The 25,051-nt window shown below is 37.0% G+C and overlaps 2 protein-coding genes across 3 annotated transcripts in view; one reads left to right on the top strand and one right to left on the bottom strand.

The window, feature by feature from the left end:
* The window catches only part of Nos (Nitric oxide synthase), a 248,348-nt gene extending 242,571 nt beyond the window's left edge, over positions 1-5,777 (top strand). Inside the window, exons 23-25 of the mRNA XM_083128230.1 lie at positions 520-668; positions 1,650-1,841; positions 4,024-5,777. Coding sequence (XP_082984356.1) covers positions 520-668; positions 1,650-1,841; positions 4,024-4,131 — 449 coding nt within the window. The 3' untranslated portion in view covers positions 4,132-5,777. The remainder of the gene's footprint in view (positions 1-519; positions 669-1,649; positions 1,842-4,023) is intronic.
* Positions 5,778-9,579: 3,802 nt separating this feature from the next.
* LOC145992064 (uncharacterized) overlaps positions 9,580-25,051 on the bottom strand; it is a 134,511-nt gene continuing 119,039 nt past the window's right edge. For both annotated transcript variants that reach the window (XM_083128228.1, XM_083128229.1), the window contains exons 13-14: positions 13,338-13,520; positions 9,580-12,492 (exon numbers count right to left, since the gene is read on the bottom strand). In XM_083128228.1, the coding sequence (XP_082984354.1) occupies positions 11,618-12,492; positions 13,338-13,520 (1,058 nt within the window). In that variant the 3' untranslated portion in view covers positions 9,580-11,617. The remainder of the gene's footprint in view (positions 12,493-13,337; positions 13,521-25,051) is intronic.

Raw genomic sequence — 25,051 nt, 5'->3', positions numbered from 1 at the left:
CAGATCTCCCTGATATCAATGATCTTGTTCTGAATGTCATGTTAGAGCCATTTGTAGCCCAAACGTCCCATCCACTACCCTAGTTCATGCACATCGTCTCTTGAAACTCTTTTTATTAAAAATTTTAACAATAGTCATAATTACATAGTTAGTATATAGTAATAAGTCATGTGTTTTGCTGTCTCTGGTCATAGCCCCCCCCCAAAAAAAAGTTGATGCTTTAGCGGTCTCGGACCCCCAAATTGATGGTCTAGAACATTTCAAATGTGTATTTAAAGTTAAGTTCATGTGGCACAATTCAGAGTAAACTTTACAAGAGAAGCAAAATAATACATTATATCCTCTTAAGCAAAATTATTTGGAGGCTCTGCCCCCACATCGTTAACATTGAGGGGGGCTCGAGCCCCCCCCCCCCCCAAGCCCCATGGAGTCGGCGCATATGCAAGGAGACTAAGATAAGTCCGCAATTGTGCGTAACTGAAACTTGGAAGTCACTTTCAATTTACTATTTTTTTCCAGAGAAGCAGCAGTTTGGGAAGATGATCCTGTTTTTTGGTTGTCGCCAGAAGGCCCTTGATTTGTATATGGAAGAGAAGGCCGCCATGGTGGAGAAAGGGGTTCTGGACAACGTGTTCCTTGCCCTCTCGCGGGAACCTTCAATACCAAAGGTAAAGATGCAACCTGCTCGTTTACGGGTTTGAATCATGTTTATGAATATGTACATATAACGGATATTTTTAATTCGATCTGGGGTGTCCGGAATCAACAAAAAATAATCTTAGGTGCTAAAACTCGCTAAGCTTTGTAGATCAAGAGCGCAGCACGACGGTTTTCTCCTCTAGGGGCAGCAATTATGGCAGTCTCAAATATGGCACATGTAGTACTACTGTAATTTGACAAAACTCATTCAATTGTGACGGTGTAACGATTTTCGAGCAGTGTACTTTTGTATAAAGAGTCACCTGCAGACAAAACAACTCCTGAGTGATACAGAAATTTCTCACCGAATGGTTGGTTGAACATGTGCTGCTAAGCAACCCAAGCTGGAGGAAATTAGTTTTGAGCCATTTCCTGCAGTAAAGGCTACGAACTTTTCGTTCTTAAGACCCAAATGACACATAGATTAGTGTGATATTTATTCTCTTCGAGCTACCATGCCGTTGCACTTAATATTAGTCTAATTCTTAGTTACACAAGAATGTCTTTTTTTGGAAACATGACTTGCTACATCATTTAAAAGCTTTACTATTCACATTTTCACTCGATTTAGACGAGAAAAGTGAAAATTACGTCTTAGTAGCCATTTTAAATCTTATAGCAAGCAAATGGCGAACTATTTTTTTTTTAAGACACAACTAGGGTTGCATGGCCACCAGAAAAGTTTTGCAGTACACAATACCTAGAAATATGAAGAGTTGATTTTTTTTTAATATGAGAGATAGTATCGCTCATTATTAAGGCCCGGATTTTGATTTCGTCGAAGTATGCAAAATATGTACAAAAATATGTAGAAGAAATCACTGAAATAAATAAAAAAAAACTATTTTGTAGAAAAATCATATTTTTAAATGCTTGTCTCGGAAATATATCTTCATTCTAAAGTGTTCGCTCCAGTGTTGAACCTACTGGTGTGATTGCTTCTTCCACAGACCTACGTCCAGGACCTCATAAAGGAGGAGGCGTCCTCCGTGTACAGGCAGATTGTGGACGAGGGAGGCCATTTCTTCGTCTGCGGAGACTGCACCATGGCGGAGCACGTGTACCAGACGCTCAAGAGCTTGATTCAGGAGGTGGGAGGAATGAACGACGCCGAAGTGGAGAACTACATGCTGTCCTTGAGGGTAAGTCACCACGACACTAACGTAGTAACAACTGTGCGGTCAACTTCAAAGATTTTCTTTTTGTTGACACAAATTCTAGTCTCGAACAACAAAATTTCACGTTCTTTGGACTCCCATGTGGTGAATTTGTACTGCTTATGTTAAGTAGGGTAGCCTCAAACTTGTCTGTTTTGTCTCAATCCTAGAAACTCAGAGTTGACAATGTTGATTTCTACATGTTGGAACCGGATTTCGTTTTTTTTTCCCCTTTTGGTGATGAGTACGCCCAGGGGTGCCCCCCCCCAAGGCTGTGGACGCATCCCCCCAAAGTCGTTCATCAAAATCCCCCCACAAAAGAATTGTTCATCACAACCCCCCCTAGTTTGGATAATCACACAGTAATAGATTATTGTTTGAATGTTGATAATTTGATTTTTCTTTAAATTAAATTTTGAAATTCGTAAGCTTAACACCAGGGGCGGCAACTTTGAAAAAATTGGCGAGGGGCAAAGGTTGGCATAAACAATATTTATATATAGGCCTATATCTGTTTCTCTCGGCGAATTTTGGGGGGTGCAGAAAGCGCCTTTGCTTTATACAACGAAAACTGACAGTATTTTACAATTATCCAGTAAGTCGTATAGCTCAGGAACACGTACAAGAGACAAATCGTGCCTGAAATAATTCAACACTAAAAATGACGTCCGCATGTCGAACGTTACGAGCCGACTCGGAACTACAACAATTAAAACACCAGGCATTTAGAAGACTAAGGAAAAAGCACGGCTCACTTTCATGTTTGCTACAGGAAATAGTGTTCTTGTGGATGTTATATCATGAAGTAGATGCTGAACATCAAATAACCATAACTAAAAATAATTAACAAGTCAATCAAACGAAACGATCACTCCATTTTTTGTGTGAAGTTATGGTAGCTAAACTATAAAATTTTGTCGCTTCCAAAAATGTCTGTGGGCACCCCTGAGTAGGCCAGTGCTTTAAGAGATGAACCGTGGAGATTTTTGGCGTTTCTTCCCTTCTTTCAACTGTCATTTCAGTTGTAAATGAATCACTTTGAAATATCACAGCAGTACGTCTAACCTTTAGCACAGAGCACACCAGGAAAAGTAAGTGAAGAAGAACGAAAATATTTTCTTGGGGACAACAAAATTTAATCCCTAAATGCCACACAAATATGCACATTTGGTCTAAGAGAGCATTCATTCATGCAATTTTCTTGATTGTTCGAGGGCTGTAAAGGGGGAGGGGACGGTCTAGTTGATCACGAGTTAGCCCCTCTCTCGTCGTCACTGCACCTTTCTCCCAATGGCATTAGAATTACATATCTCTTAATGAAATATTGTCTTACAAATAGCCCCTAATTTAAATATTGTGTTCACATTGTCAGTTTCTAAGTGTAAGTTTCTTTTGAAGCAAAAATGACCATAAAATATTGTTTTGTTTCTGTGAATTTTGGAAAACACTTTTCAAATATATATTTTTTTAAGTATGACTGAGTTTTATGTTCACTTTACGAATATACGGCTAATCGGGACTGGACCTACAGTTTGATTTGATTTGATTTGATTGATTTAGTTTATTGCCTCTTGTGCCTCTTGGCTAATTTGAGAAGATGGGGATGAGTGATGAAATGGTGAAATTGATGAATGGACATTCACAAACAACCAAGCCCGAGCGGTATTTGAACCCGGGACACTTGGCGTCGCAGCGCAATGTGCTAACCACGAGGCCACACGGTCCGGCACCTACAGTTTGAAGTTGGATCTGAATTACAGTGTGTCTCCACCGGTTACCGAACCCGGGATCCTTTGATTACAAGGCGATGACTTTACCACTTGGCCACCGGGAGGCCAGATATTGTAATAAGAGCACACAAAAAATTGAATGCTTGTGAACATGACGATGCTCTATGTCAGTGACGTTCCCAGGATTTTCGAAAGGGAGGTGTTACGTACACTTTTTCTGGTAGTCAGCTCTCATTTTGCCATCTTTTCCTACCTTTGACGTTTTCTCTTATAGGAATACCGGATCAAAAGGGGGGGGGGGGTTATAACCCCCACCAACCCCCCCCCCTTGGGCACGCCACTACCCTATGTGAAAATGAATGTTCACTTAAAATATGCGCCTTACTGTGCATAAACACCAACTAACTTAGAATATTCACCCATTCTATCTTGAACAGGATGAAAATCGTTACCACGAGGACATCTTTGGAATCACCCTTCGCACGGCTGAAATCCACAACAAATCCAGGAAATCTGCTCGCAGCAAAATGGGCTTCCAGCCATAGCAGAGGCGGTCCGTTACGGCTCTGCCCCTGGGATGGCGGCGCGCGAGATCTCCTTCAACGTCTTTTCAATAGAGGTCTCGACAACATTCAGAGAATCAACGAAGAAACCATAAACACGAGACAAGCAAGGATCTTGGTTTAAGTTCTTTAATTAATTTTCTATTTTTTTTCTTTCTTTCAAAAAAGCATTGCTTATTATGACAGAGGTGATATGCAATGTATGTATGGAGCTAAGTATTTCTTATTATATCCAATTTAATAATCAGTATTCACATTTTTTACACGCTTATCTTAGTATATTTTACTTTTTTTAAACTTTTCTTCGCAGCAACAGATTTTTACACGAACCTATTGGATAAGGTATTAAGTATTAGGTATTAAGTAAAAGCTCCGTCAAATTACTTCTAAAGAATCTTCCTATTGTAATCTCTGCTCATTTAGTATTATTACTATTATTTCTCGTTCCACAAAATAGTATTTTAGCAAGTTTTATTATTGCACAATTGAAATCGGTGATGGTAAGGTGACTACATAATATATTATAAACAAAAGAAGACTGAGTGCCGTACGCTTCTAAATTAATTTCTCTGACAAGTATATAATTGTATATAATTTGAATTTATGGTGTACGATGATTAATTATAATGTAGGATAGTTTAACTATGAATCTTTTTGAGAAAGTAAATGAAAACATTATTTAAGTGATAATTATAGTCCACGGAAAAGAAACAGAGATGACCAGAAATCAAACTAATTGTAAAAATTACACCACTATTATCAAATAGTGGATTATGTATATTTTTGTGTACTATTGTAAAATATATGCAACTTAAAGTTTTGTCTGAAGAAAGATCCCGCATTATAAATTACTAGATGTAAAATTTTGCAAATTATTTTTAACTAGATGAAAGTGTACATACATCGCTAACCAAACCACCAAGATAATATCGGCATTTTTTTCCTTCCAAAAGTAGTTTGTTTATAATGCTAAATAAAATATAGTATATTTTTACCCATTAAGATTAAGAAGTTTCTTCCAGTTATATCTAAGGTTTAGTAATTCATAGGTTTAAAAATATAAGCTCTTGTTCGTTTGCAAATTTCCCGATTTGCTAGATTTATAAAATACATGATTCCAATAATTGTGTAATATAATATTGAATAAGTATATGTATTTGCATGCAGTAAATGTATTTATCCTAATATGTAATCTTGTATTTACGCTTCGTTTCGCACAAAACTTCAACTATAAATTGTCTGTGATCTTTTCATGGCATAATAAATTGTAATGAGACTTGCAAGCTAGCATAGTAGGTAATGAATCACGTTTACAGTCAACATTTCAGGGTTTTATTTTCACAAATTCTTTGAACCAATCGCAACTTATCTCTGCAAATAATTTGAAACTTTATCTTTGAAAAGCATTTGAGTATCGTTATTATAACTGTCTGTCATTTTATAGTTTCCTTGAGAATTCGATATGAAATTATATATTTGAGTACCGTAAATCGTATTCTTATTAGCTCTTTTAAATCTTCACCCCTTTCTTGCTGCCTGTACAAATTTGCTACTGAGTGATATCATGTTGTTAGCGTTCACTAGAAAAACAATTCATTAACATGGAAATAAATTTGTCTGGGGGTAAATAGACAATCACTTAATTCGGTATTTAGTCAAATTATAAAGTTTACATAAATGCTCCTATTTCACCCTCCCCCTTCGCCCATGTTTCATTTGCACATTTGTTATAAATTTCAATAAGCTTTGTACTATATTCCAACTTATTCCCAGGAAGTTACTTTTGAGGGAAAAGTGTTATTTTTTTATCACCCAGGTGCGTCAAGGCCTTGTTCAAATTCCGGGAAAGTCACTGTTGTTTGTTTTGGATGTTCTTGAGATCATCATAATTCTCACTGTTGCGATTAATCTTAAATAGGTCTCAGAGATATGTTAAATGAGTGAAGTAAAATGAATTCTATTTGCCACCACTGATAGGCGTATACTTTCTATTAAGAAGTAGATTATCTGCTATTAATATTCTCAAGTAACAAATGCAAATTAATCTGACTGTAGAATGTACTCGTATAAGCTATGTATGTATAAACTATGATAGTTTACCCTAGACCATCGGGACGTGTTTCAGTTTTCAGAGGATATCTGTTAATAATGCAATTGAAATGCCTTTCTCTTAATACAAGGAAATCACAATAGGCAATGAGATGTATTTTTAGTTTGATACGTGGTTATTTAGCATACTCATTGTTTCCTTGATTGTAAATTCAAAAGTTTCATATATAGCTTTAGTTTAGGCTTATTATGTTAGTATATTAGTAATGTTGTCAGCGAAGCTCATAAAAAAAGTCCAAGATATTTGGAATTATATTAATACAATTTTTAAAAATAAAGTCCCACTAGTATACACAGGACAGGAAATTCACTTCAAAAGCATCCTTAACAACATCAATGATATAATGCAGCGCATAAACTTACTTGCTTTATCTGTTTAAAAGAAATGTAATTTTGCAATATAAAATTGACCAATCTCTGCAAGTTTGTATTATACAAGTGATGAATTATTATATTTCTATCATTACTTAGAGTTCAATAAAAGTGAAATTGGACATGTATATATAACGAAAAAAATAGGATCTATATTTTTGTCCTTAATAACATTGCAAGTGATTTCTATATATGTGTATTTAGAATCTTGTCGTTCTCTTATTGCATTTATTAGAGGTGGAAATATATACTGAAAAATGCAAATATGTGCGTTATTTATTTTTTCTTCTGCCGCCAACCTTGTATAAAAAAAATTGGGATCTTTTTAAAGCTCCTCTTTTATTGATGAAACAGTCATTCATAATGGAGTAACAGCCTTTATTCATAATAATGTATTGGATTTCATAATAGAGTAGTTTGTGTCTTCGATGCTTGTTCTGTTGGTTAATGTCTTCACCCATCACCGAAGTGTTAAAGAAGGTTACGCAAAATTTCGAATTGTACGATAAGAGACCAAGAATAGACAACGATTTCCAACCCTTCATCCTGTATACACGTAGATTGACTGATTGATTTGGTTCATTTTATATAACTTTTCTGCAACTTTTGGCTAATAGCAAAGATGAGAATGAATGATGATAAGACGAAGTTGATGGATGGACGCTCTCAAAGAACACCAATGCCCAGGCCGGGATTCGAACCCAGGACCCCTGTAGTCGTAGCGAACTATTATAACCACTGCGCCACGTAGGTCTCTATCTGAGATATAGATTATGTGTGTTCAGTGGTGGTGATTGGGTTCAAAAATTGGGAGGCGAAGGACAAGGACAGTTTACTTTCCCTTGGTACTAAGTTTTAGCATAGTGCGGGGAAAAAGTTGCAAAAACTGGGAGGCAACTGCCCCCCTACCTAATCGCCGCACCTGTGTGCTAAAAAGATCACAGATCCATCAGCCGATACCTTGCTGATGCATTCGAAGTTGTGGGTAGCCCGCAGGCCAATCACGCTTTTGTCATGACAACCCATCTGCCAATTGCGTTTAACGTTTTCTTAGACACTTAATGCCAGTTTTTCTTCCTCTCTTTTTTTGTGTGCCAACAAGTTATATATAAATAGGAGTGAATAACTTCTACCTTGATATTGGTAATATTACCATGAAAATGGTACGTAATATATATTTGTAATATAGGAATGTAATACGAGATTTTAAGAACACTACAGTTGCTGACAAGGTAGTTTTATTATAAACTAAAAACACTTTACAAGTAACGTTTCTACCCTACGTATATCAGGGTGTTCTTCAGATGGGAACCTTAACTAAATATCTTTTAATTTCCATTTTCAATCTTAGTTTAGTTCTCATCATTTTCATTTTTACTATTTTTTTTTATTTTTTTATTTTTTGCAGTTTCAATTTTTAATAAAAATGCAAATTATGAGAACTAAGAATGAAGATGAGAAAAAATGTTTAAGCTTAATAGTGTTACCATTGGACATTCTCCGAGAGTTTAAGGTTTTCTAACACAATTTATGGAAGGTTGGGTTTCACCCGAACAAAAACTCCTGTCTACACTCCTGACTGGCTTGAAGATTTTATCCAAGAAAGCATCAATCTAAATCGAGTTTCGTCTCTCCCAAGTAATATCAACCCTATACATACTCTGTAAGAGATCTCTGAATGGATACCCACCGATGCCTATATATAAATTTCACGTCCAGCAAAAATCGCAGCTGAACAAAGGATTTCAATATCTTATAAAGGCCGACCGCTCTGTTGCCATCGCGAACTCCTCCTCCATACAGATGAGAGGCGAGATGAGGGTCATCGGAAGTCTCTCTGACGCTGATGTGGGCTGAATTGCAGATGTCGTAAGGAGCAGGGGGTGTGCTCCAAATCCTCAATATTTTGGACACGGATTCCTTCATTCTCCATCCACGGTTGCCCATCATATACCGATGATTTAGAAGACCAACAGAAAAAAGGTTTAACATTCATGAGAAAGAGTTCATCATTGCTGTTTTTAATTGTTATTGAGGATGGTGAATTCAAGATGCTGTTTCCAGGTGCGAATCCTCAGAGTGAGTGATGGGGGCTGTCGAGAATTTCGTATATGCTGCTGATACTTACGGAGAAAAAATATATTCTAAGTAAAATCTGTGCTTGTTTCCTCAAGATTTTACTATGCATTCTAGAGTTACAAATTATACCTCGTTTTCTTGAAAGACTAGGCTACAGCCTGTGGTCGAAAAAATCAAGTTTCATTTATCAAGTGGAAGAAGAAAATATTAAATTTTAAACATTTTATTATCTTTTTTTTCCCACGAAATTTGAACTTCGTCGGGTTCCCACGTAGGCAACGCCGGAATGTGAGGGTTCAAAACGGTACATGTACAGTGGGATCAACTAGTATTGCTCGGCAAATTGTCCATGAATATTTTCATGAATGTTTCTCTAACATTCTATGTGTTTTTAAGCGATGGATTTTTATGTATGCTGGTGCAGAAGTTGTCAATAGCTTGTTTTGAGTTTACTTATAATTCTTGAAGTTCTTATTGGGTCAAATAAAGTGCACGAACATGGTGATGGACAATTTGCAAGGTAATACTCATGGATCCCACTGTACATTGTCTGAAAAATGTTCGATTCTCGTGGCAAGAATTTCGCACTTGCTGTTGACACTTTCGGAGAAAAAAAAATCTAATATAAAAGTCGTACTTTTTTAGGTTAGAAACCTCCCCCCCCCCAAATGTAGCCAGAATCAAATTAAACTTTACTAATTACTAAGTTTAGCACTCAAAACATGTATCTCCGAACATTACCTGAGTCACAGTATGTTCTAAAAGCCGAAGGAACTAAATGTGTCACATTTGTCAGGTTCCGGTGTTTAAAGGTTAAGAAAAATGATAAATAAATAGTTATATTTTGAACAGTTTAAACAAACTGCTTCTTTTAATTTTTAGGTCATGTACAAATAGCACAAAAGTTCTTTCTTCAATTCTCAAACATACAATTTGGAACGCATTATAAATATCGACATTTGGCGTTTACATATTTATTACTGAATTCGAGAGGCTGCTTTTGCATAACCAAGATGCAATTAACTAGACCAGGTATAAAAATATTTCTTGAGCCATTCAAATAATAACAAACTGATTTTTTTTACAACGAAGCATTGTTCCAACTTTACAACAAAATGCGGTGGAGTTGGACTAAGCGATTCAATATGAGAATCAGTAATGGATTACATGAAAACATTTCATATAAAAGGGAGTTCCATATTTGGCAAATTACTAAATAAAGAGTATGTACTCCATTATTCTACATGCATACAATTACATTCATTCATTAATGAAATGGTACCTTAATCACAGTTTACAACCATAATAAGTGTTTTAAGTATTTTTCTAGGTTATCGTGTGTGGTTTAAATTTATCAAGGATTGCAATGTAAATCACATTTGTGTAACAAAAATAAATATATCTTTCTTAAATATCAAATGAGTGAGGTCAATATCATTTTGTATAATCCATTGCTTAATTAATCCCATGCGATTTTATTATGACAAGCTTTGACAGATTTTACACTTCCCAGCACTTCATATGTGAAAAACATAAAGGCAAATCATATTAAGAGTAACTAGTCTTAGAGAGGCGAATTTTTCTTCATTTGTAGGGAACGATTTTAGAAACGTAAAACTTGGTGTAGGGGGAGATCAGAGGGAATAGGAGTATAACTAGGTTTCCATACCTTCAATTCGAACATTGGAAAAAAGATAAGCCTACAGTGAAAATTTTTACATTTTTATACCTACTTGAGCTATGACTAATATATATTTTTATAAAATTACAGATATGAATAATATAATTTATGACAACATAAAATTGATTTATTGCAACACTGGAATGTAATATTATTTTAGATGGTAAAGTTTTCTTTCAACATATTTGCTCACTTCTCGTAAATGTGTAAAGTATCAATCCATAATTTATTGGTACTGGTAGTGAAGGACTAAACTAATAAACACTTATAATTAAACACACATACAAATTCACATACGTGCACAAACAAGAAACATTTTTACAAGCTGTATATAAAAAACTTTCTTCTGAATGCTATTAAAAATAATGCTTTCATGTTCTCATCATGCACACATTTATAACTCACAAATAAATAACATAAACTACCTATAAATTACACTAACAATAAACAATGCACCTAATATAAAAAAGAGCCTCTTTCATTAATGACTGGATGGGGAAAAAATGATGTGTTATTGCATGCTGCATATAATAATGGTTAACAAATTAAGTTATAATAAATAAATCTTGCAATTGAACATGAATGGTGGTTATCGGAAGTGTAGAATTGATATGAGATGGAAGAATATACTTTACTTTTTGCTGTCATTATGGAGTGGTTCCTAAGTATTTAGAAATGATGAAAGATGATTTCCTTTCTTTCATTAATTATGACCTGCAACCAACTCCCAATAATTGAAAAACTTGTAATGTGTGACTGACTGACTTTTGGTTCTATATGTGTATTTCTTCTGAAACATTGTGCGTTTGTTATAAGGATGTATATGGAATGTATACACTTGAGTTTCATTGAAATTTTTTGGAGCTAAACCACTAACAGGTATTTCTTTTAATGAGTATGGAACTCATATCAAGCAAATTAATCATTCTTATTTAGTTTCCCATCATAATTGACAACACTGTCATAGAACGGATGATAATTTCTTGTATCTAAATATTTTTGGTTTCTCCTAATAATTCACAATAGCTTCTTAAATACTCCCCTGATTATGCATTTATCTCATATGCTGTAATTTTTTTTCATTTATTACATCAGGATATTAAAAATGCAACAAATTTAGTAGTTTGTTATCCACAAATGCATAATGGACAAAGTTATGCAACATGAAAAGATTATTTAAAAGAATATTCAGTTCTTTGGATTAACAGTGTGATAACTCGAATACAGTTAACAAACTAGTGGTTTGCATTGGACTCCAATTTCTGTACATCTACATTCCATGCAAGGCCCTGATAATTCTGATATAATACGTCCAACTCGGTACATACGCCCATAGATATTACATCCGGCCAATTTTAACATTCCCGATGCTACTACTGGATCACCATAGAGTGGTAAATGAACACTGTTAATACTATCTGGATGATTAAATTCTGGTGTTCGCAACGTTGTGGTGATTGGTCGCTGTACCGCTGGTGCTGATGTAGGTTTGGTGACAGTTTCTGGAAAGTTTGGTACAAATATGGCACTTCCGATTGTTGTTGTTCTTCTGGTCGTTGGGCGACTTGTGGTTGTTGCTTCGGTTGTTGTGCTTGTGAGTTGGACAAAGAAAGGCGACTCCTTGTCGTCAGCGCCAAATGTTGGCCCGCCGCTGGGAAAGAGAAGCTCCAAGACACTGTTGAGAGAAAACCCAGAATCTTCCTCATTGGTGTCGGCTTCTTCCTCGGAATTCAAATCTTCTTCATTGCCAGACTGGTTTTCTACCTCTTTTTCCGCAATAGCAATAGGCATTGGCGTCACTTGAGCCTCTGGGATATGGGGTACTTCGGTAATGTTTTCCACAAGTGACTCCGTGGTGGATGGTTTGGTTGTCGTCGTAGTTTCTGCACTGAAGAGGAAAGGGACCATTTGGTTGATGAGTGATGGCAGATCAGGAGCAGGTTCAGTTTTGATGACATCTTTGAAAGGGTCCGGTGTAATGACCCCTTCAGCAACTGTAGGTGCTGGCACCCCTAGGTGGGGCTTTAGTGCAGAAATAAATCCCAAAGGACCTACTTCCGTTGTAACATCAGCTCGATCAATGGCAGGGGACTCTGTCGTAGCTGTAACGAAAGGCGATTTTAGTGTGCTTCAATTATTTATTTTACCAGGATTCACATGAAATAGTAATAAAACTCTTTGAGATCTTTCATGATACTATACACAAGTTAGTGCCAAAGTTTCTAGAGATGAATTGAACCAATTAATTCTTGATTACAGTTCGACAGCACTATCTACTACGTTATCGGATATGTCCTCAGAAGTATGGAATGTCAGAGTTTCCATCCCTTCATACGATTTATACAACGATCGAAATATACATGTCTTACCGTCCAAGCAAGGTGTGAACGCTAAGTCGTAAGCGGTGTCATATATGAAAAATAGCTAGTATTGCGTTACCATGATAACCAGGATGCATTGTTGTGAAATCAGTAGTATTACAGTACCGGTATATTATCGAATAAGAATTAGGCCTGATGTAGCGTGTCAATATTCTAACTTTTTGGAGTTCAAAAAAATATACTAATCATGGCCGTTTATACAAAGAAATAATGGGTAGGATTCAGTATAGTTGTTTCAAGATAATAATGATAACAAGATTAATAAAAATATTAATTTCTAAACTTCATAAATATTATCTTCATGAATGTTAATTGTAGCAATACCTATTATTTTTGCAGTTGATTTTATATTACGTTGAACTTTAGTTTTATTTATTTATGTCATTGTCTATTTATATATTTTAAAGAACAATACAGTTAATTATTGTCCGAATTTATTTATATTTACATTTTCGTTATTTAACGTAGGTATTTAGCAAGTTAAACTTTTCATTGTAAAAGTGCTGCCATGCCTGAAGCGTATGAATAAGTAATAATAAATAGAAAGGTAAAACTACAGAACTTACGGCAGACTATGGGGCCACAGCAATAACCTTCCTTCTCTTGGCGCTCGCACCCCTCATTAACAGGCGGACATTTTGTTTCCTGACACAAGACGTCTCCATAGTAACAGAGGCACAGAACGCAAGGGTCTGGCTTTGAAATAAGCTCCCCATGTCCGTAGGTTCTTCCTTCTGACACACAGCGATCTGTAAGTATAAATCATTTAAACCATCATAACGATGATGATCTGCAAAATTCGCCTTAGCTATCAGATAAAATTGCACTTACACGATTAATTGAAACCACATGGTAATACATAATCTCGAACAGCCAAGAAATTCCAAGGAATCTTATTTACAAGAGGTTAATTCTTGATATTGTCTGCACTATCAGTGCCTGACTTTCTTGAAATTCCCCGCAACGCCCCTCACTTCGAACACCGTATCGTCCCTCACTTCGAACATTGACTGTAGTGTTAGAGAAGGGTACATATTGATACTCGAACGGCGCCACATTCTAGATTTTCTAAAATTCACTCAGGTTACGAGGGTCACTGGGGTCCTCCAAATAGGAATTTTTGTGTTAAATTTAAATTTTTACGTACATACAAGACCGTGATTCTTTGAAGTAAGATACAATTGCAACTGTCTATTGGTTTCCTTCTTCGAAGTAGGGCCTCGCCGATGGCATAATGGCAATCAAGGGGTCCCGGAGGCATATGTAGAGTGGTTCAGATCCAACCCTAAACTGTAGGTCAAGTCCCGATTAACCTTTCTGTACATAAAGTGGACCTAAACAACAAATCAATCAACCAATCCTTCTATGAAGTGCAGTAATGCACTTATGAAAAACGAGCACAAAATCTCCCATCCCGAGAGGCTTGCAGGGAAAGGAAGGTCCGATCCGCTAAAGGTTAGTATAATAATATCAATACGTAACAACGATTGGAGTTAGTTACTAATGAAAGGCAATACTGTAATGATATAAAGGATTCTTGTGCTCAAAGTGTGGCAACTAGCGAGTTCCGTTCGCCACGCTTCTGGTAGGCGGATGAAATGTTGTCAAGGACAACCAAAGGCCCAGTAGGTGGAAGAGTTCTTGTATTTTTTTTCTGAATTAACTACATGAAGAACCAATTTACAATACGGTCGGTATTGCTGCTTAAAACATTTTTCGTCTTCTTTTTCTTCTAAGAGAACCAATCCCAACAAGCCTAACCTAACCACCACAGATTATTTACTAGCCAAAGAAGCTAACAGCCAATGAATGGCAATGCTTGAAACAGTTATAGCAGCAATCACTACCTTACAATATAATGAATAGATGAAGATTAAATTTTACCTGTGATGATATCTCAGGCTGTATCCGAAAGGTACGAAGTACAGACTTGAGGTATGGTCTTCACGGAAGTGACGTCACCTAGTGCGGTTCGAAAGGGCAAAGTACACACAAGCAATCGTGACCATAGCTCGGGGTACGGATCGTTGCTGGCTTGGTCACATGATATCCGCACTCGTTATTAATTGTTTGAAATCAAGGAGGTAGAAAGCCAACAACACAGGTTTAGGCCAGCAAGTTGTTGGTTGAAGTTCTTCTAATGTATGGTTTTAGTTGGTGTTTTAAGTCCACTTTATGCACAGTAAGGCTAATCGGGACTGGACCTACAGTTTAAAGTGGGATCCGAACCACTTGTGCCTCCACCGGGAATCGAACCCGGGACCCCTTGAGTACAAGGCAATGACGCTACCACTGCGCCATGGGGGAGGCCCTTTCTAATGTATATACGGTATAAGAACATGTAAAAATGCTATGTGATTTCTATGGTTAGAAACAAGTGTATAAAACGCGGGGAAAACAACGATTCCTCAGTTTTATCTACTGATCGTATTTGGCGCTGCAGTAGAAGTGCAATTCGAAAGACTTTCACTTCCAGTCGACGAGATCGCTTCAAATACTGTCTTGCACCTTTCGGACACGGCCTGACACTTTCGGATACAATCCATGAGGACTATATGGCTACCTAGCCGTTGATAGAGCCACAATGGAGAAGAAGAAGATGACGACTAGCTAGTGATGGGTTATGGCCTTCTATTCGCGATTAAAATTATCCGATATGACATCTGGTGGGATTTTCCGGAACTAGGATACTATGTTGTGTTGAAGTCGTTCAAATCATGGCAAATGTTCGAAAGAGTAACGTCTACTGTTCAGTTTTTTGCTCTAAGTCGTTTTGTGGGTCAGGACAACTGAAAAGTTTCCACCCCATGGAATCAACAAAATGAAATTTGTAAATAAATCAGGGAAAACAGAATTGATTGACAGAAGAAGATTGGCATGGGGGATAGCATTGAAATGTGGCAAGGAAATTAAGAATAATGCGCGAGTCTGTTCACTTTATTTTCCGAAAGACGATTCGATTACCATGAAAGTAAAGTTTTAATTGTACTTTATGAATAAAACTTTTTTTTCGGAAAGTTATGAAGCGTCTTGTCCAATGCATCCAGATAAACAATGCATCATGTATTAAATTTGGAACATTTGCATGTCGATTAAGTGCAAAGATGAGAATAGTTTGAGAATTAATTAATGTATGTAATCATTAGACGTCGGATTTTAGGTTTTTAACCTATTTTTTCCTTTACAGGTATGTAAGAAATAATAAGTTATGTCAGCGTTTCGTTAAAAAACGCAACAACTGATGAAGTTTTATAGTGACTAAAAAACCTATTTTACTTGTTAGAACCTATTTTTGGTTTATGCGCCTAAATCAATCCTTTTCTTAGGTTTTTATATATTATTATAGGTTTTACAGGATTTTTATGTCACACAGAGGCATTTGCTTTGTTTGGTCACGAAAAATTCAATGACGAACATGTTTGATATGCACTCTGTGTCGATTTCCCAACCTCCAAGTACATGGTGATTTTTCAAAGCTCTAAACAAAGCAAAATGTCTGGTGCCACTGTTACCTGTACAATCCAAAGTGGTCTGACCTGTGGTCTTGCTCACTTTTGAGTCACTTCGGTGCTTTGTGGCATTCACGCCTTGTAAACTAACATTTCAGCATTGAAGTTAGCACCACTGACTATGTTTTTGTTGAAAGATTATTTTCAGCATATAAGATGATCCTTACAGACAAAATTGCGGAGTTTGACTGTGGATAACATGAATAAAATTGTTGCCTAACCATACGGAAAGAGTGTATTTTCATAGAAAATTTGCAATGGTAAGTTCTGCAATCGCCATAGGGTTACGCAACACACACAACGTTATGCAAAATTGTGCGTATTTCAGGCTAGAGGTGTCCCCTTTTCATTGGCGGTGAGGTGACTGTACCTAATCAGCATTTTTCAGGAATTTTGAACTATTTTAAGTTTTTTTTAACATACTTCAGGATTTTTCGAGCCTAACTTAAGATTTCTAGGACCTATTTTAGGATTTTTCGAACCTATTTTATGGTCTTTCGAACCTATTTTAAGATGTTTAGAGCCTATTTTAGAAACTTAAAAGCACACTCTTTAGAACCTAACAATCCGAGGTCTAGTAATCATAAAGGTAACTAGGAATAGAAAATCGACATGCTAATGTTGCTGTTTCATTCAGTAAGTCCTTTTTCAGTAAAGATAGCCTCGATGAAATTGTGAATTCTATTATTATTACCCTGTGTTATTATTAAACCAGCCTACCTCTTTGGGGAAAGAACAGTAACGGTATGTTTACATTTTTCTCCTGCCTAAGCTTTGCAAATACAGGTGAATTGCTGTATTTTCAGATAATTTCCGAAAGCTCCAGTTACAGCCTGAGATGTACATGATCCTGATGAAACAGCACTGCTTTGAAGAACCAGTGCGTATACATTACTTTCGTCTGCATTTTCCGTGTTATTTTTGCCTGTCATAATTAAATGCTTCGTTCTCAGCTGAGCTTTACCTTCGTTATAGTTCCTGGAATTCACATCGAATTCGCAATGTTTAAGGATATCGCGTAATTTAAACGTTTCCCCCATACCCAGGGGTGCCCATGACGCACTCACCCCCAAAAGTTAGAACATCCCCCCCCCCCTGTTTATCCCGAATTAATTACTTAAATTATTTTTGCCAGACAAAATTTTCGGAAAAATATACCAGAGGTGCAACCACGAATTTTTGTCTAGGGGGGTGGGGCAAGTACCAGAATAAATGTACCAATAATAATAATATTAATAATGGCTTTATTATTATTATTATTACTACTACTACTGCCAGTAGTAGTAGTATCAAAGACGTTATTGTCCTCATGAATTACTCAAAAAGGGGGTAGAAGTCTGTGCTAGAGCATTTGTTTCGAACAAAACATTTGAAATATATTTTCAAGCCGTCAATTTCACATTAACTAATAATGGAGAACAAGCACACAAACTGTACTTTTGAATGGCAGGAAATGAATGATAAATGCATTCCGAAGGTAAATGAGTAACTTTCATGTACAACATGTTTTACACATATGCAACATGGAGTGACATAAAATAGAAAATACATATGCAACAAGCTAACTCTAAATTGTGTATGTATTCAAAGCTTATTCAATACAAATATACAACACATATTATTTAAATACATTACATTTCAGAAAACAAGTAGAATGCGGGCGAAGCGAGCAAGACAATTTTTATATCCAAATTTTGCAATTGAAAACAATATTGATTTAATAGGGCGCAAATAATTTCACTGGACGCCATGGCATTCTCTCTTTTACAACTTTTTTTTAGATCATTCTGCGCCCACGGCCGACTCCCGCCGTCCCTAGCTACAGATCTGAACTTGACGAAAACGAGAAAAGCAGATAATGCGAGGGAAGCAAGCAAGCAAGAACATTTTACAAGATTTATTTCTATTCCCATAAAATTTGAAATCGAAGGGGGTAATCCTCTGTGCCCCCCCCCCTTGCAGGTACACTTGGCCGTCAATGTTTGTCCCCCCTTGCTACCCTAGAATTTACTTCCGTCGAAGGTTGGGGGGAAGGGCAATGACCCCCTGCCTCCTGTGGTTGCGTCACTGTATAATACAGACATATTTAAGCAATATATGTTTACTTTAGATACTTTAGGCTCACTGCCATTGTTAGTCAAACTTATTCTGCACAGTTTGTCTGCTCGACTAACCTTTTATTAATCCGAATACCACGCCACCCTCCATCCATTCTAAAGGCATAAGAGGTGGTGTTTTATTTCACCCACAGGTAGGTAGAAAATGTAAACATAATAACCAAAACTAAAAATCAATAAAAAGTCAATCAAACGATACGATTCACCCTATTTTTGTGTGAAGATATATAGAATTGGTATAACATTTTGTCCTGATTGTAAACAAAGATTTAGGTAGTGTCTGCTGCCACGTTCTTTTTCTGCTGGGACCTCAAAAAAGATGCGCATGGCAGCAAACTCTGTCTTTGTTTTATCGTGATTTCATCATGATATGTATGCAATTACGTCTGTAACACATACTGTGAAGTTGTAGCGATTACTTTCACATAAATGTTTTAAGATTAGCTCCCTTAGCATTCTTCTACTAATATACCTAAATGCTCTAGTAGTTAGGTATGGTTCCGTTAGCATTAAACTAATATCGCTAAATGCTTTCTAAAGAAAAAGGTTCTAAATTCATTCCCACTAATCATAAAGTTGCATTTTTCTCGTCTTCATCTGTTCTTAAGATTTGTAACATCCTTTTAGCAGACGTATTACGTGGCAGCAGCAAATTTGACGCTTATTCTTACTGCTGACACGTGCGTGGCAGCAGACTCGGCCAAAGATTTATCCTACATGGAGCGGCCATATTGGTAGCTTTAGCGCTTAGGTGGTAATTTTAATCGCGAATACTCTATGGCAGTGTTCCGCAACTGGTGTGCCGCGGCACACTAGTGTGCCGTCACAAGGTGAAAGGTGTGACGCGAACTTTTACCTACTATTGTAATATTGTAAGAAATTAATTGTCGATTTTAAGTAAGAAGATGCTTGTTTATTCTTGCTGATAACTGTTATATTTTCATAGAAATTAAATGTAATTTATTTACTCAATATTGTTATAGTTTGCTCATCTTATATGTATTCTCGCCTGTAATATTGGGCCGGTTTGATGGGTTACAGGCGGCAAGCCTTGTGTTCAAAGAAAGCCGCGTAAGACTTTTAGCAAGCCTTTTAGCGGCCCGCACCAATCATACAATAGAGCTATTCAAGCGAGTTCTTTTGTTTGTAACACTGCATCTTTTGTGTGCGGCTGGCTGTTTTGTGCCTGTTTGTCGGCGCTTCTTAAACTTTATTGCTCTTTTCCTTCGCCGAAGGACCCACACATTGTCGGACAACAATTACAGTATTTCAGTTCAGTTCTATCACAGCTGTGCTCTGCAGTAGTGCGAATATTAGATTGCTACACCAGTCTTACTATTTTATTTTTTCGATGTGGATAAGTTCCTTGTACGGAGTGGTCCGTCCTCGAGTGCAAGTAGTGAAACCATCGAGCCCGAAAAAAAGAAACAGAAAGTAGTTCACCGGCAATATAGTGATAACTATTTATCTTACGGGTTTTTTTGGTGTGGTGACAAAACATGTCCTGAGTGTGTTGTGTGTGGTGAAAAACTCAGTAATGCTGCTATGGTTCCCAGTAAATTAAAACGACATTTGTCAACAAAACATTCCTCTCTGTTAAGTAAAGATGTGAATTATTTTCGTCGGTTGTTGGAACAAAATAAAAAACAAGTGACGCTCATGACTACATCGGTTCGTGTTTCGCAAAAAGGTACAGGAAGCTAGCTATAAGGTAGCTGAACTTACCGTAAAGGACAAAAAAACACACACAATAGCAGAAACGTTGTTAATACCCGCGTGTAAAGAAATGGTAAAAATAGTCCTGGGTTCAGAAGCTGCTACTGAAATTTCAAAAATTCCTCTCTCTGCTGACACAATGAGCCGCCGAGTTAGTGACATGTCCAGTGACATCGAAGACATTATGAAGGAGAAAATAAAGAGCAGTCGAAAGTTCTCACTTCAGATCGACGAGTCCACCGATATTTGCGGTCACGCACAACTTCTTTCCTACATAAGGTATGTTGATGGGGATGTAATTGCAAGTAATTTCTTTTTTTGCAAAGAACTACCCGAGCGAGCAACCGGTGAAGAAATATTTCCTACGACTAATGAATATGTGGTCCGTAATGAATTAACATGGGAGGACTGCGTTAGTGTTTGTACAGATGGAGCCGCTGCTATGACAGGCCGAGTGAAAGGATTCGTGGGTAAAGTACGCGAAGTAAATCCTAACTTACGAACCGACCATTGTCTCATTCACCGCGAAGCCATTGTTGCTAAGTCTTTGCCATCTCCTCTGAAAATTGTGATGGACGAAGTAGTAAAAGTCGTGAACTTCATCAAATCGCGGCCCCTAAATATGCGGCTTTTTAACTTTTTGTGTCAAGAAATGGGATCAGAGCACACTACACTTCTGCTACATACAGAAGTACGATGGTTATCTCGAGGTAAAGTGTTAACGCGAATGTTTGAACAGTTAGAGGAGGTACTTTCATTTTTGACAATTGAGGGACATGAGTATGCGGATTTATTTGCAGATGATGAATGGATATCTAAGTTGGCATATCTTTCCGAAATTTTCGTACACTTGAATGAACTAAACAGAAAAATGCAAGGTAGAAACGAAAATATTCCGACTAGCATGGATAAGATTCAAGGATTTATTAATAAGTTGAACTTGTGGATACAGACAATTGAAAATGGATTGTGTGAGATGTTCCAAACTGTATGGCCCCTTGCTAACGATAACAAGGTGTTGATCGACTTAATTAAATAACATTTAGTACTCTTGCAGCAGACTTTCAAAAAATATTTTGGAGAGAGCGTTGAAGATTTTGACTGGGTTCGTGATCCATTCAGTATGGATTCGAAATATCTTCCGAAAAATTTACGCTTGCAAGATGAACTGGCAGATTTGAAAGCAGACAGAACATTGAAATTAAAATTTTTCGAAGTGCCTTTGGATACAATTTGGTTGTCAATAAGCAGTGAATACCCGGCTATCTCCGAGATGGCAGTTAATGTGTTATTACCATTTTCAACTACTTATTTGTGTGAACTGGGCTTCTCGACGTTGACTGCAATTAAAACATCAAAGAGAGAGAGACTCAAATCCATCGATGAAGAAATGAGGCTTGCTTTGTCAACGATTCCGCCACGAATCAGCCGCCTGTGTGCAGCTAAGCAGGCTCAAGTATCACATTGAAGGTATGAGTAGAATTATTTACTTTAAAATTCGTATTAGAAATGTGTATTTTCTACAGTGAATTAAAGTTAATACATTTTTAATAAATGCGTAAGTCTATTCATGTTTTATAATAATAATAATAATAATAATATCAACAACAACAATGATAATAATAATAATTGATTACATAAAGACGTAATATTTCGTAATTATATTAAGATTCATATGATTTTGAGGGGACAGACATTTTGGTGTGCCGTGTTGAGTCTAGGCCCATCTGGGGTGTGCCTTGAGTAAAAAAAGGTTGCGGAACACTGCTCTATGGTTATGGCCGTTCCTTTTCGGGAGTCAGTTCACCGGAGCTCGCTCAACGCAAGGAGTCGTTCACGAGGAGTTGTTCAAAGGAACGATAATTGTATTTTGCAAATCATTTTTCAGGGTGTCGTCGCCCCCTTGCCCCTCCACTTACGGATGTCCATGCACTTGGATAAACGGTCAAACAAAACAAAACAAAACAAAAAAAGAGAATGGAGGACACAACGCTAATCCTTGGAATGCAAATAATAGCACTTTAATTCACATCAGGGTTGGCATTTTTTAAAAAAAGAAACAAAACAAACACTTTTTTAAAAAAAAAAAAAAAAAAAAACATGCCGCTCCTGATTCATACGCTCTCCCCAGTCCTCCCGCCCCCACTTTTTCTTTACGATAGTAGTTTGGGGTTGTTCTGCTGATTGAAAGACATTTCAATAAAGAAGAGCACAGAAGAGGAACCCTCTGTGTTTCATCGGAGCTTGTTTCCACCTGCAAAGTTCCTTTTACATTTATTCACACGTTGCGAAAACATGTCACAGTAGAGTTGCGCGCATTTCTCTGTGGAACACATCAGCAACTGCTCTCTCTCGCAGGTACTGCTGGAGCGGCTGGCGGCAACACATCCAAAACTTACGACTCCGAAAAACGACCACAGAGGAACTGCTCGTTCACCCCGAAGAAGCCGGCAGTTCACAGCTCCCAAGAGGGAGTCGTTCAAAAGGAACGACTCTTTCACGAACGACCCATCACAGCAGAAGATGACGGAAAATTTGAATCATATGGCGGTGCGATGTAGTTTTAATGTGCTGGATATATTTGTTATGACTCATTGATAGTTTTTATAATTGGACGTGTTTATTATCGTATATAATCCTGTACATCTTCGACGTTCTAAAGGTTAGTATGCTTTGTTACATAATTAAGATGTCGAGTTAGTCGGTCGCACAATAATCGTATTTTATTTTAATTTCACAATACAAACACAAATAAATAAAACATTATGGTTGTTTTGTTAAATGAAGATAAACCTGCTACATGTCTATGCATTAATCAGTTGTTCGATTCTGATATGCGCAAGGAACACTTTCTGATTTGTTTGTTCGAGTTATTGTTTTAAGTCCACTTTATACTTAGAAAGCTAATTGGCCCTATGGTTTAAAGTGCAATCCGAATCCGAACCACTAGGTGCCTCCACCGGGTATCAAACCAGGGACCCCGTGATTACAAGTTGACGACCTTACCGCTTTGCCATTGGGGAGGCATATTTTGATTTGTGTGTGTGTGTGTGTCTGGTAACATTGGCTTTGATACTGATATCACATTTTGGAAAATCATATACAGGATTACACTATCAAGCTAGTGTAATATGTGTAAGTTATGTGAATATGTACACTCCATTAACAAGAAAGGGGGGGATAAATACACATTTTTATGCCTTGTGCACTTTCAGATATGCATTTTTCTGCAAGGCTATTGCGAGAAATGTATTTATTTATTTGTACAAAACTTGCTACCATTTATGATTTTTTTTTGTGTGTAAATATGATTATTTATTCATTTTGTTACTTATAATTGGTACTAGTTTACTATCCTTCGGACAGATTTCTTCATTTCTACAGAAGAAACTACTTACCGTAATAAGTTCCTGTAGTATTGTCTAACATCTGGAAGGTGTTTTGTGTGATGTGGGAATGTTTCATAGTGGAAATTCAACCATTGACGCATAGCCCCACGAACCATTCATACATAGCCCAACAAACCATTTCCGGTAAGGTTAGGTTAGGTAGGGTCACAATAGGTTACAATAGTTAAAAATTGGTTTCGAAAAAAATATGCGTAGCCCCACACACCATTCTCGCATAGCCCCACACACCATTCTCGCATAGCCCCACGAACCATTGACACATAGCCTCACGAACCATTGACACATAGCCCCACAAACCATTTGCAGAAATGTACGTTCTTCAGTTACAAAAACACTTCTTTTTTAAAAAAAAATTGATCAAAAAAACGTGAATACACGTTAAAAAATGATCCGCGAAGCAGATAGGTAAGTACAAATGTCAAAAATTGACGAAACTCAGAAGTTATAGGTGTCCGAAGGATAGTAAACATTTACCCTTATAAATTGAACTGATCAACATATTATGTAGAAATTTTTCAGCGGAAAATGCAGGCTCGACCAGGACTCAAACCCAGATCTCTGGCATACGTGCCATTGTTCTACCACTGAGCTACTGAGCCAGCCTGGCGTCGCCTGCGACAGCGAAGAATCAGGCTTCACTAAGTATTATTTACTGGAGATATTATGATTTGAAAGGTAGTTTACATGAGTATCTGCAGTTTTCAGTCAACAGCCGTTCCTGATTTCTGGTCCTCCCAGACATGGATTTTTAGCAGATTTTTGGTAACACTTTACTATACCAGAGACGGATTTCTTCAAATTTACAGTAGAAAGTACTTACGCAAATCATTTTCTGTAGCGTTGTTGATGTTCGGGAATGTAGTTTTGATCCATTTTAATGCGAATGCATGTGGTTTTCTACGAAAATCTATTTCCGACGCACTATTGCTGCTGCTGCCATTTGCTTTCTGCACGAGAGCACAATACATGCTATTGCTGCTGCTACAACATGATGTGTCAAGGATGCGTCGTGAAGTTGTTGCCGGGTGTGGAAGATGTCGTGGAATTTGTAATTCCGATGTTGTCCGTATATGCTAAATTGAACGAAAGGAGTGCTAATGGAACCTAACCTAACCTAGTAGGCATACCTCGTCCCCGTGATGGTTCGTGGGGCTATCGTATGTAAGAAATAGACATTATTTTCATTAGAAATCCTTTATTTCACCTAAAGAAATGTTCTGCAACGCAGAATAGTACGTTATCAATGTAAAAAATTGCGAAATAAATCATTGATAGGTGTCTCCGGTATAGTAAAGTAGTACCAGATTTTCATGCAAGGCTTGAAAGAGGTTTCATATTTAAGACCAGGGACTAGTATAGTATTGGGGTGACACATATAAATCATATATTTCGCACTTTTTACATTGCTAACGTACTATTTTGGAATGCGAAACATTTCCTAAGGTGAAATAATGCATTTCTAACTAAGATAATGTCTATTTCTTACATTTACGAGCACTTACTGTTACTTGTTATTTCGATTCTGTAA

This window comes from Lepisma saccharinum, chromosome 9 (assembly GCF_977018435.1).
Source record: "Lepisma saccharinum chromosome 9, izLepSacc3.1, whole genome shotgun sequence".
Classification (NCBI taxonomy): Eukaryota; Metazoa; Arthropoda; class Insecta; order Zygentoma; family Lepismatidae; genus Lepisma; species Lepisma saccharinum.
The sequence above is the reverse complement of the archived record's forward strand: the minus strand, read 5'-3'. Positions and strand labels throughout refer to the sequence as shown.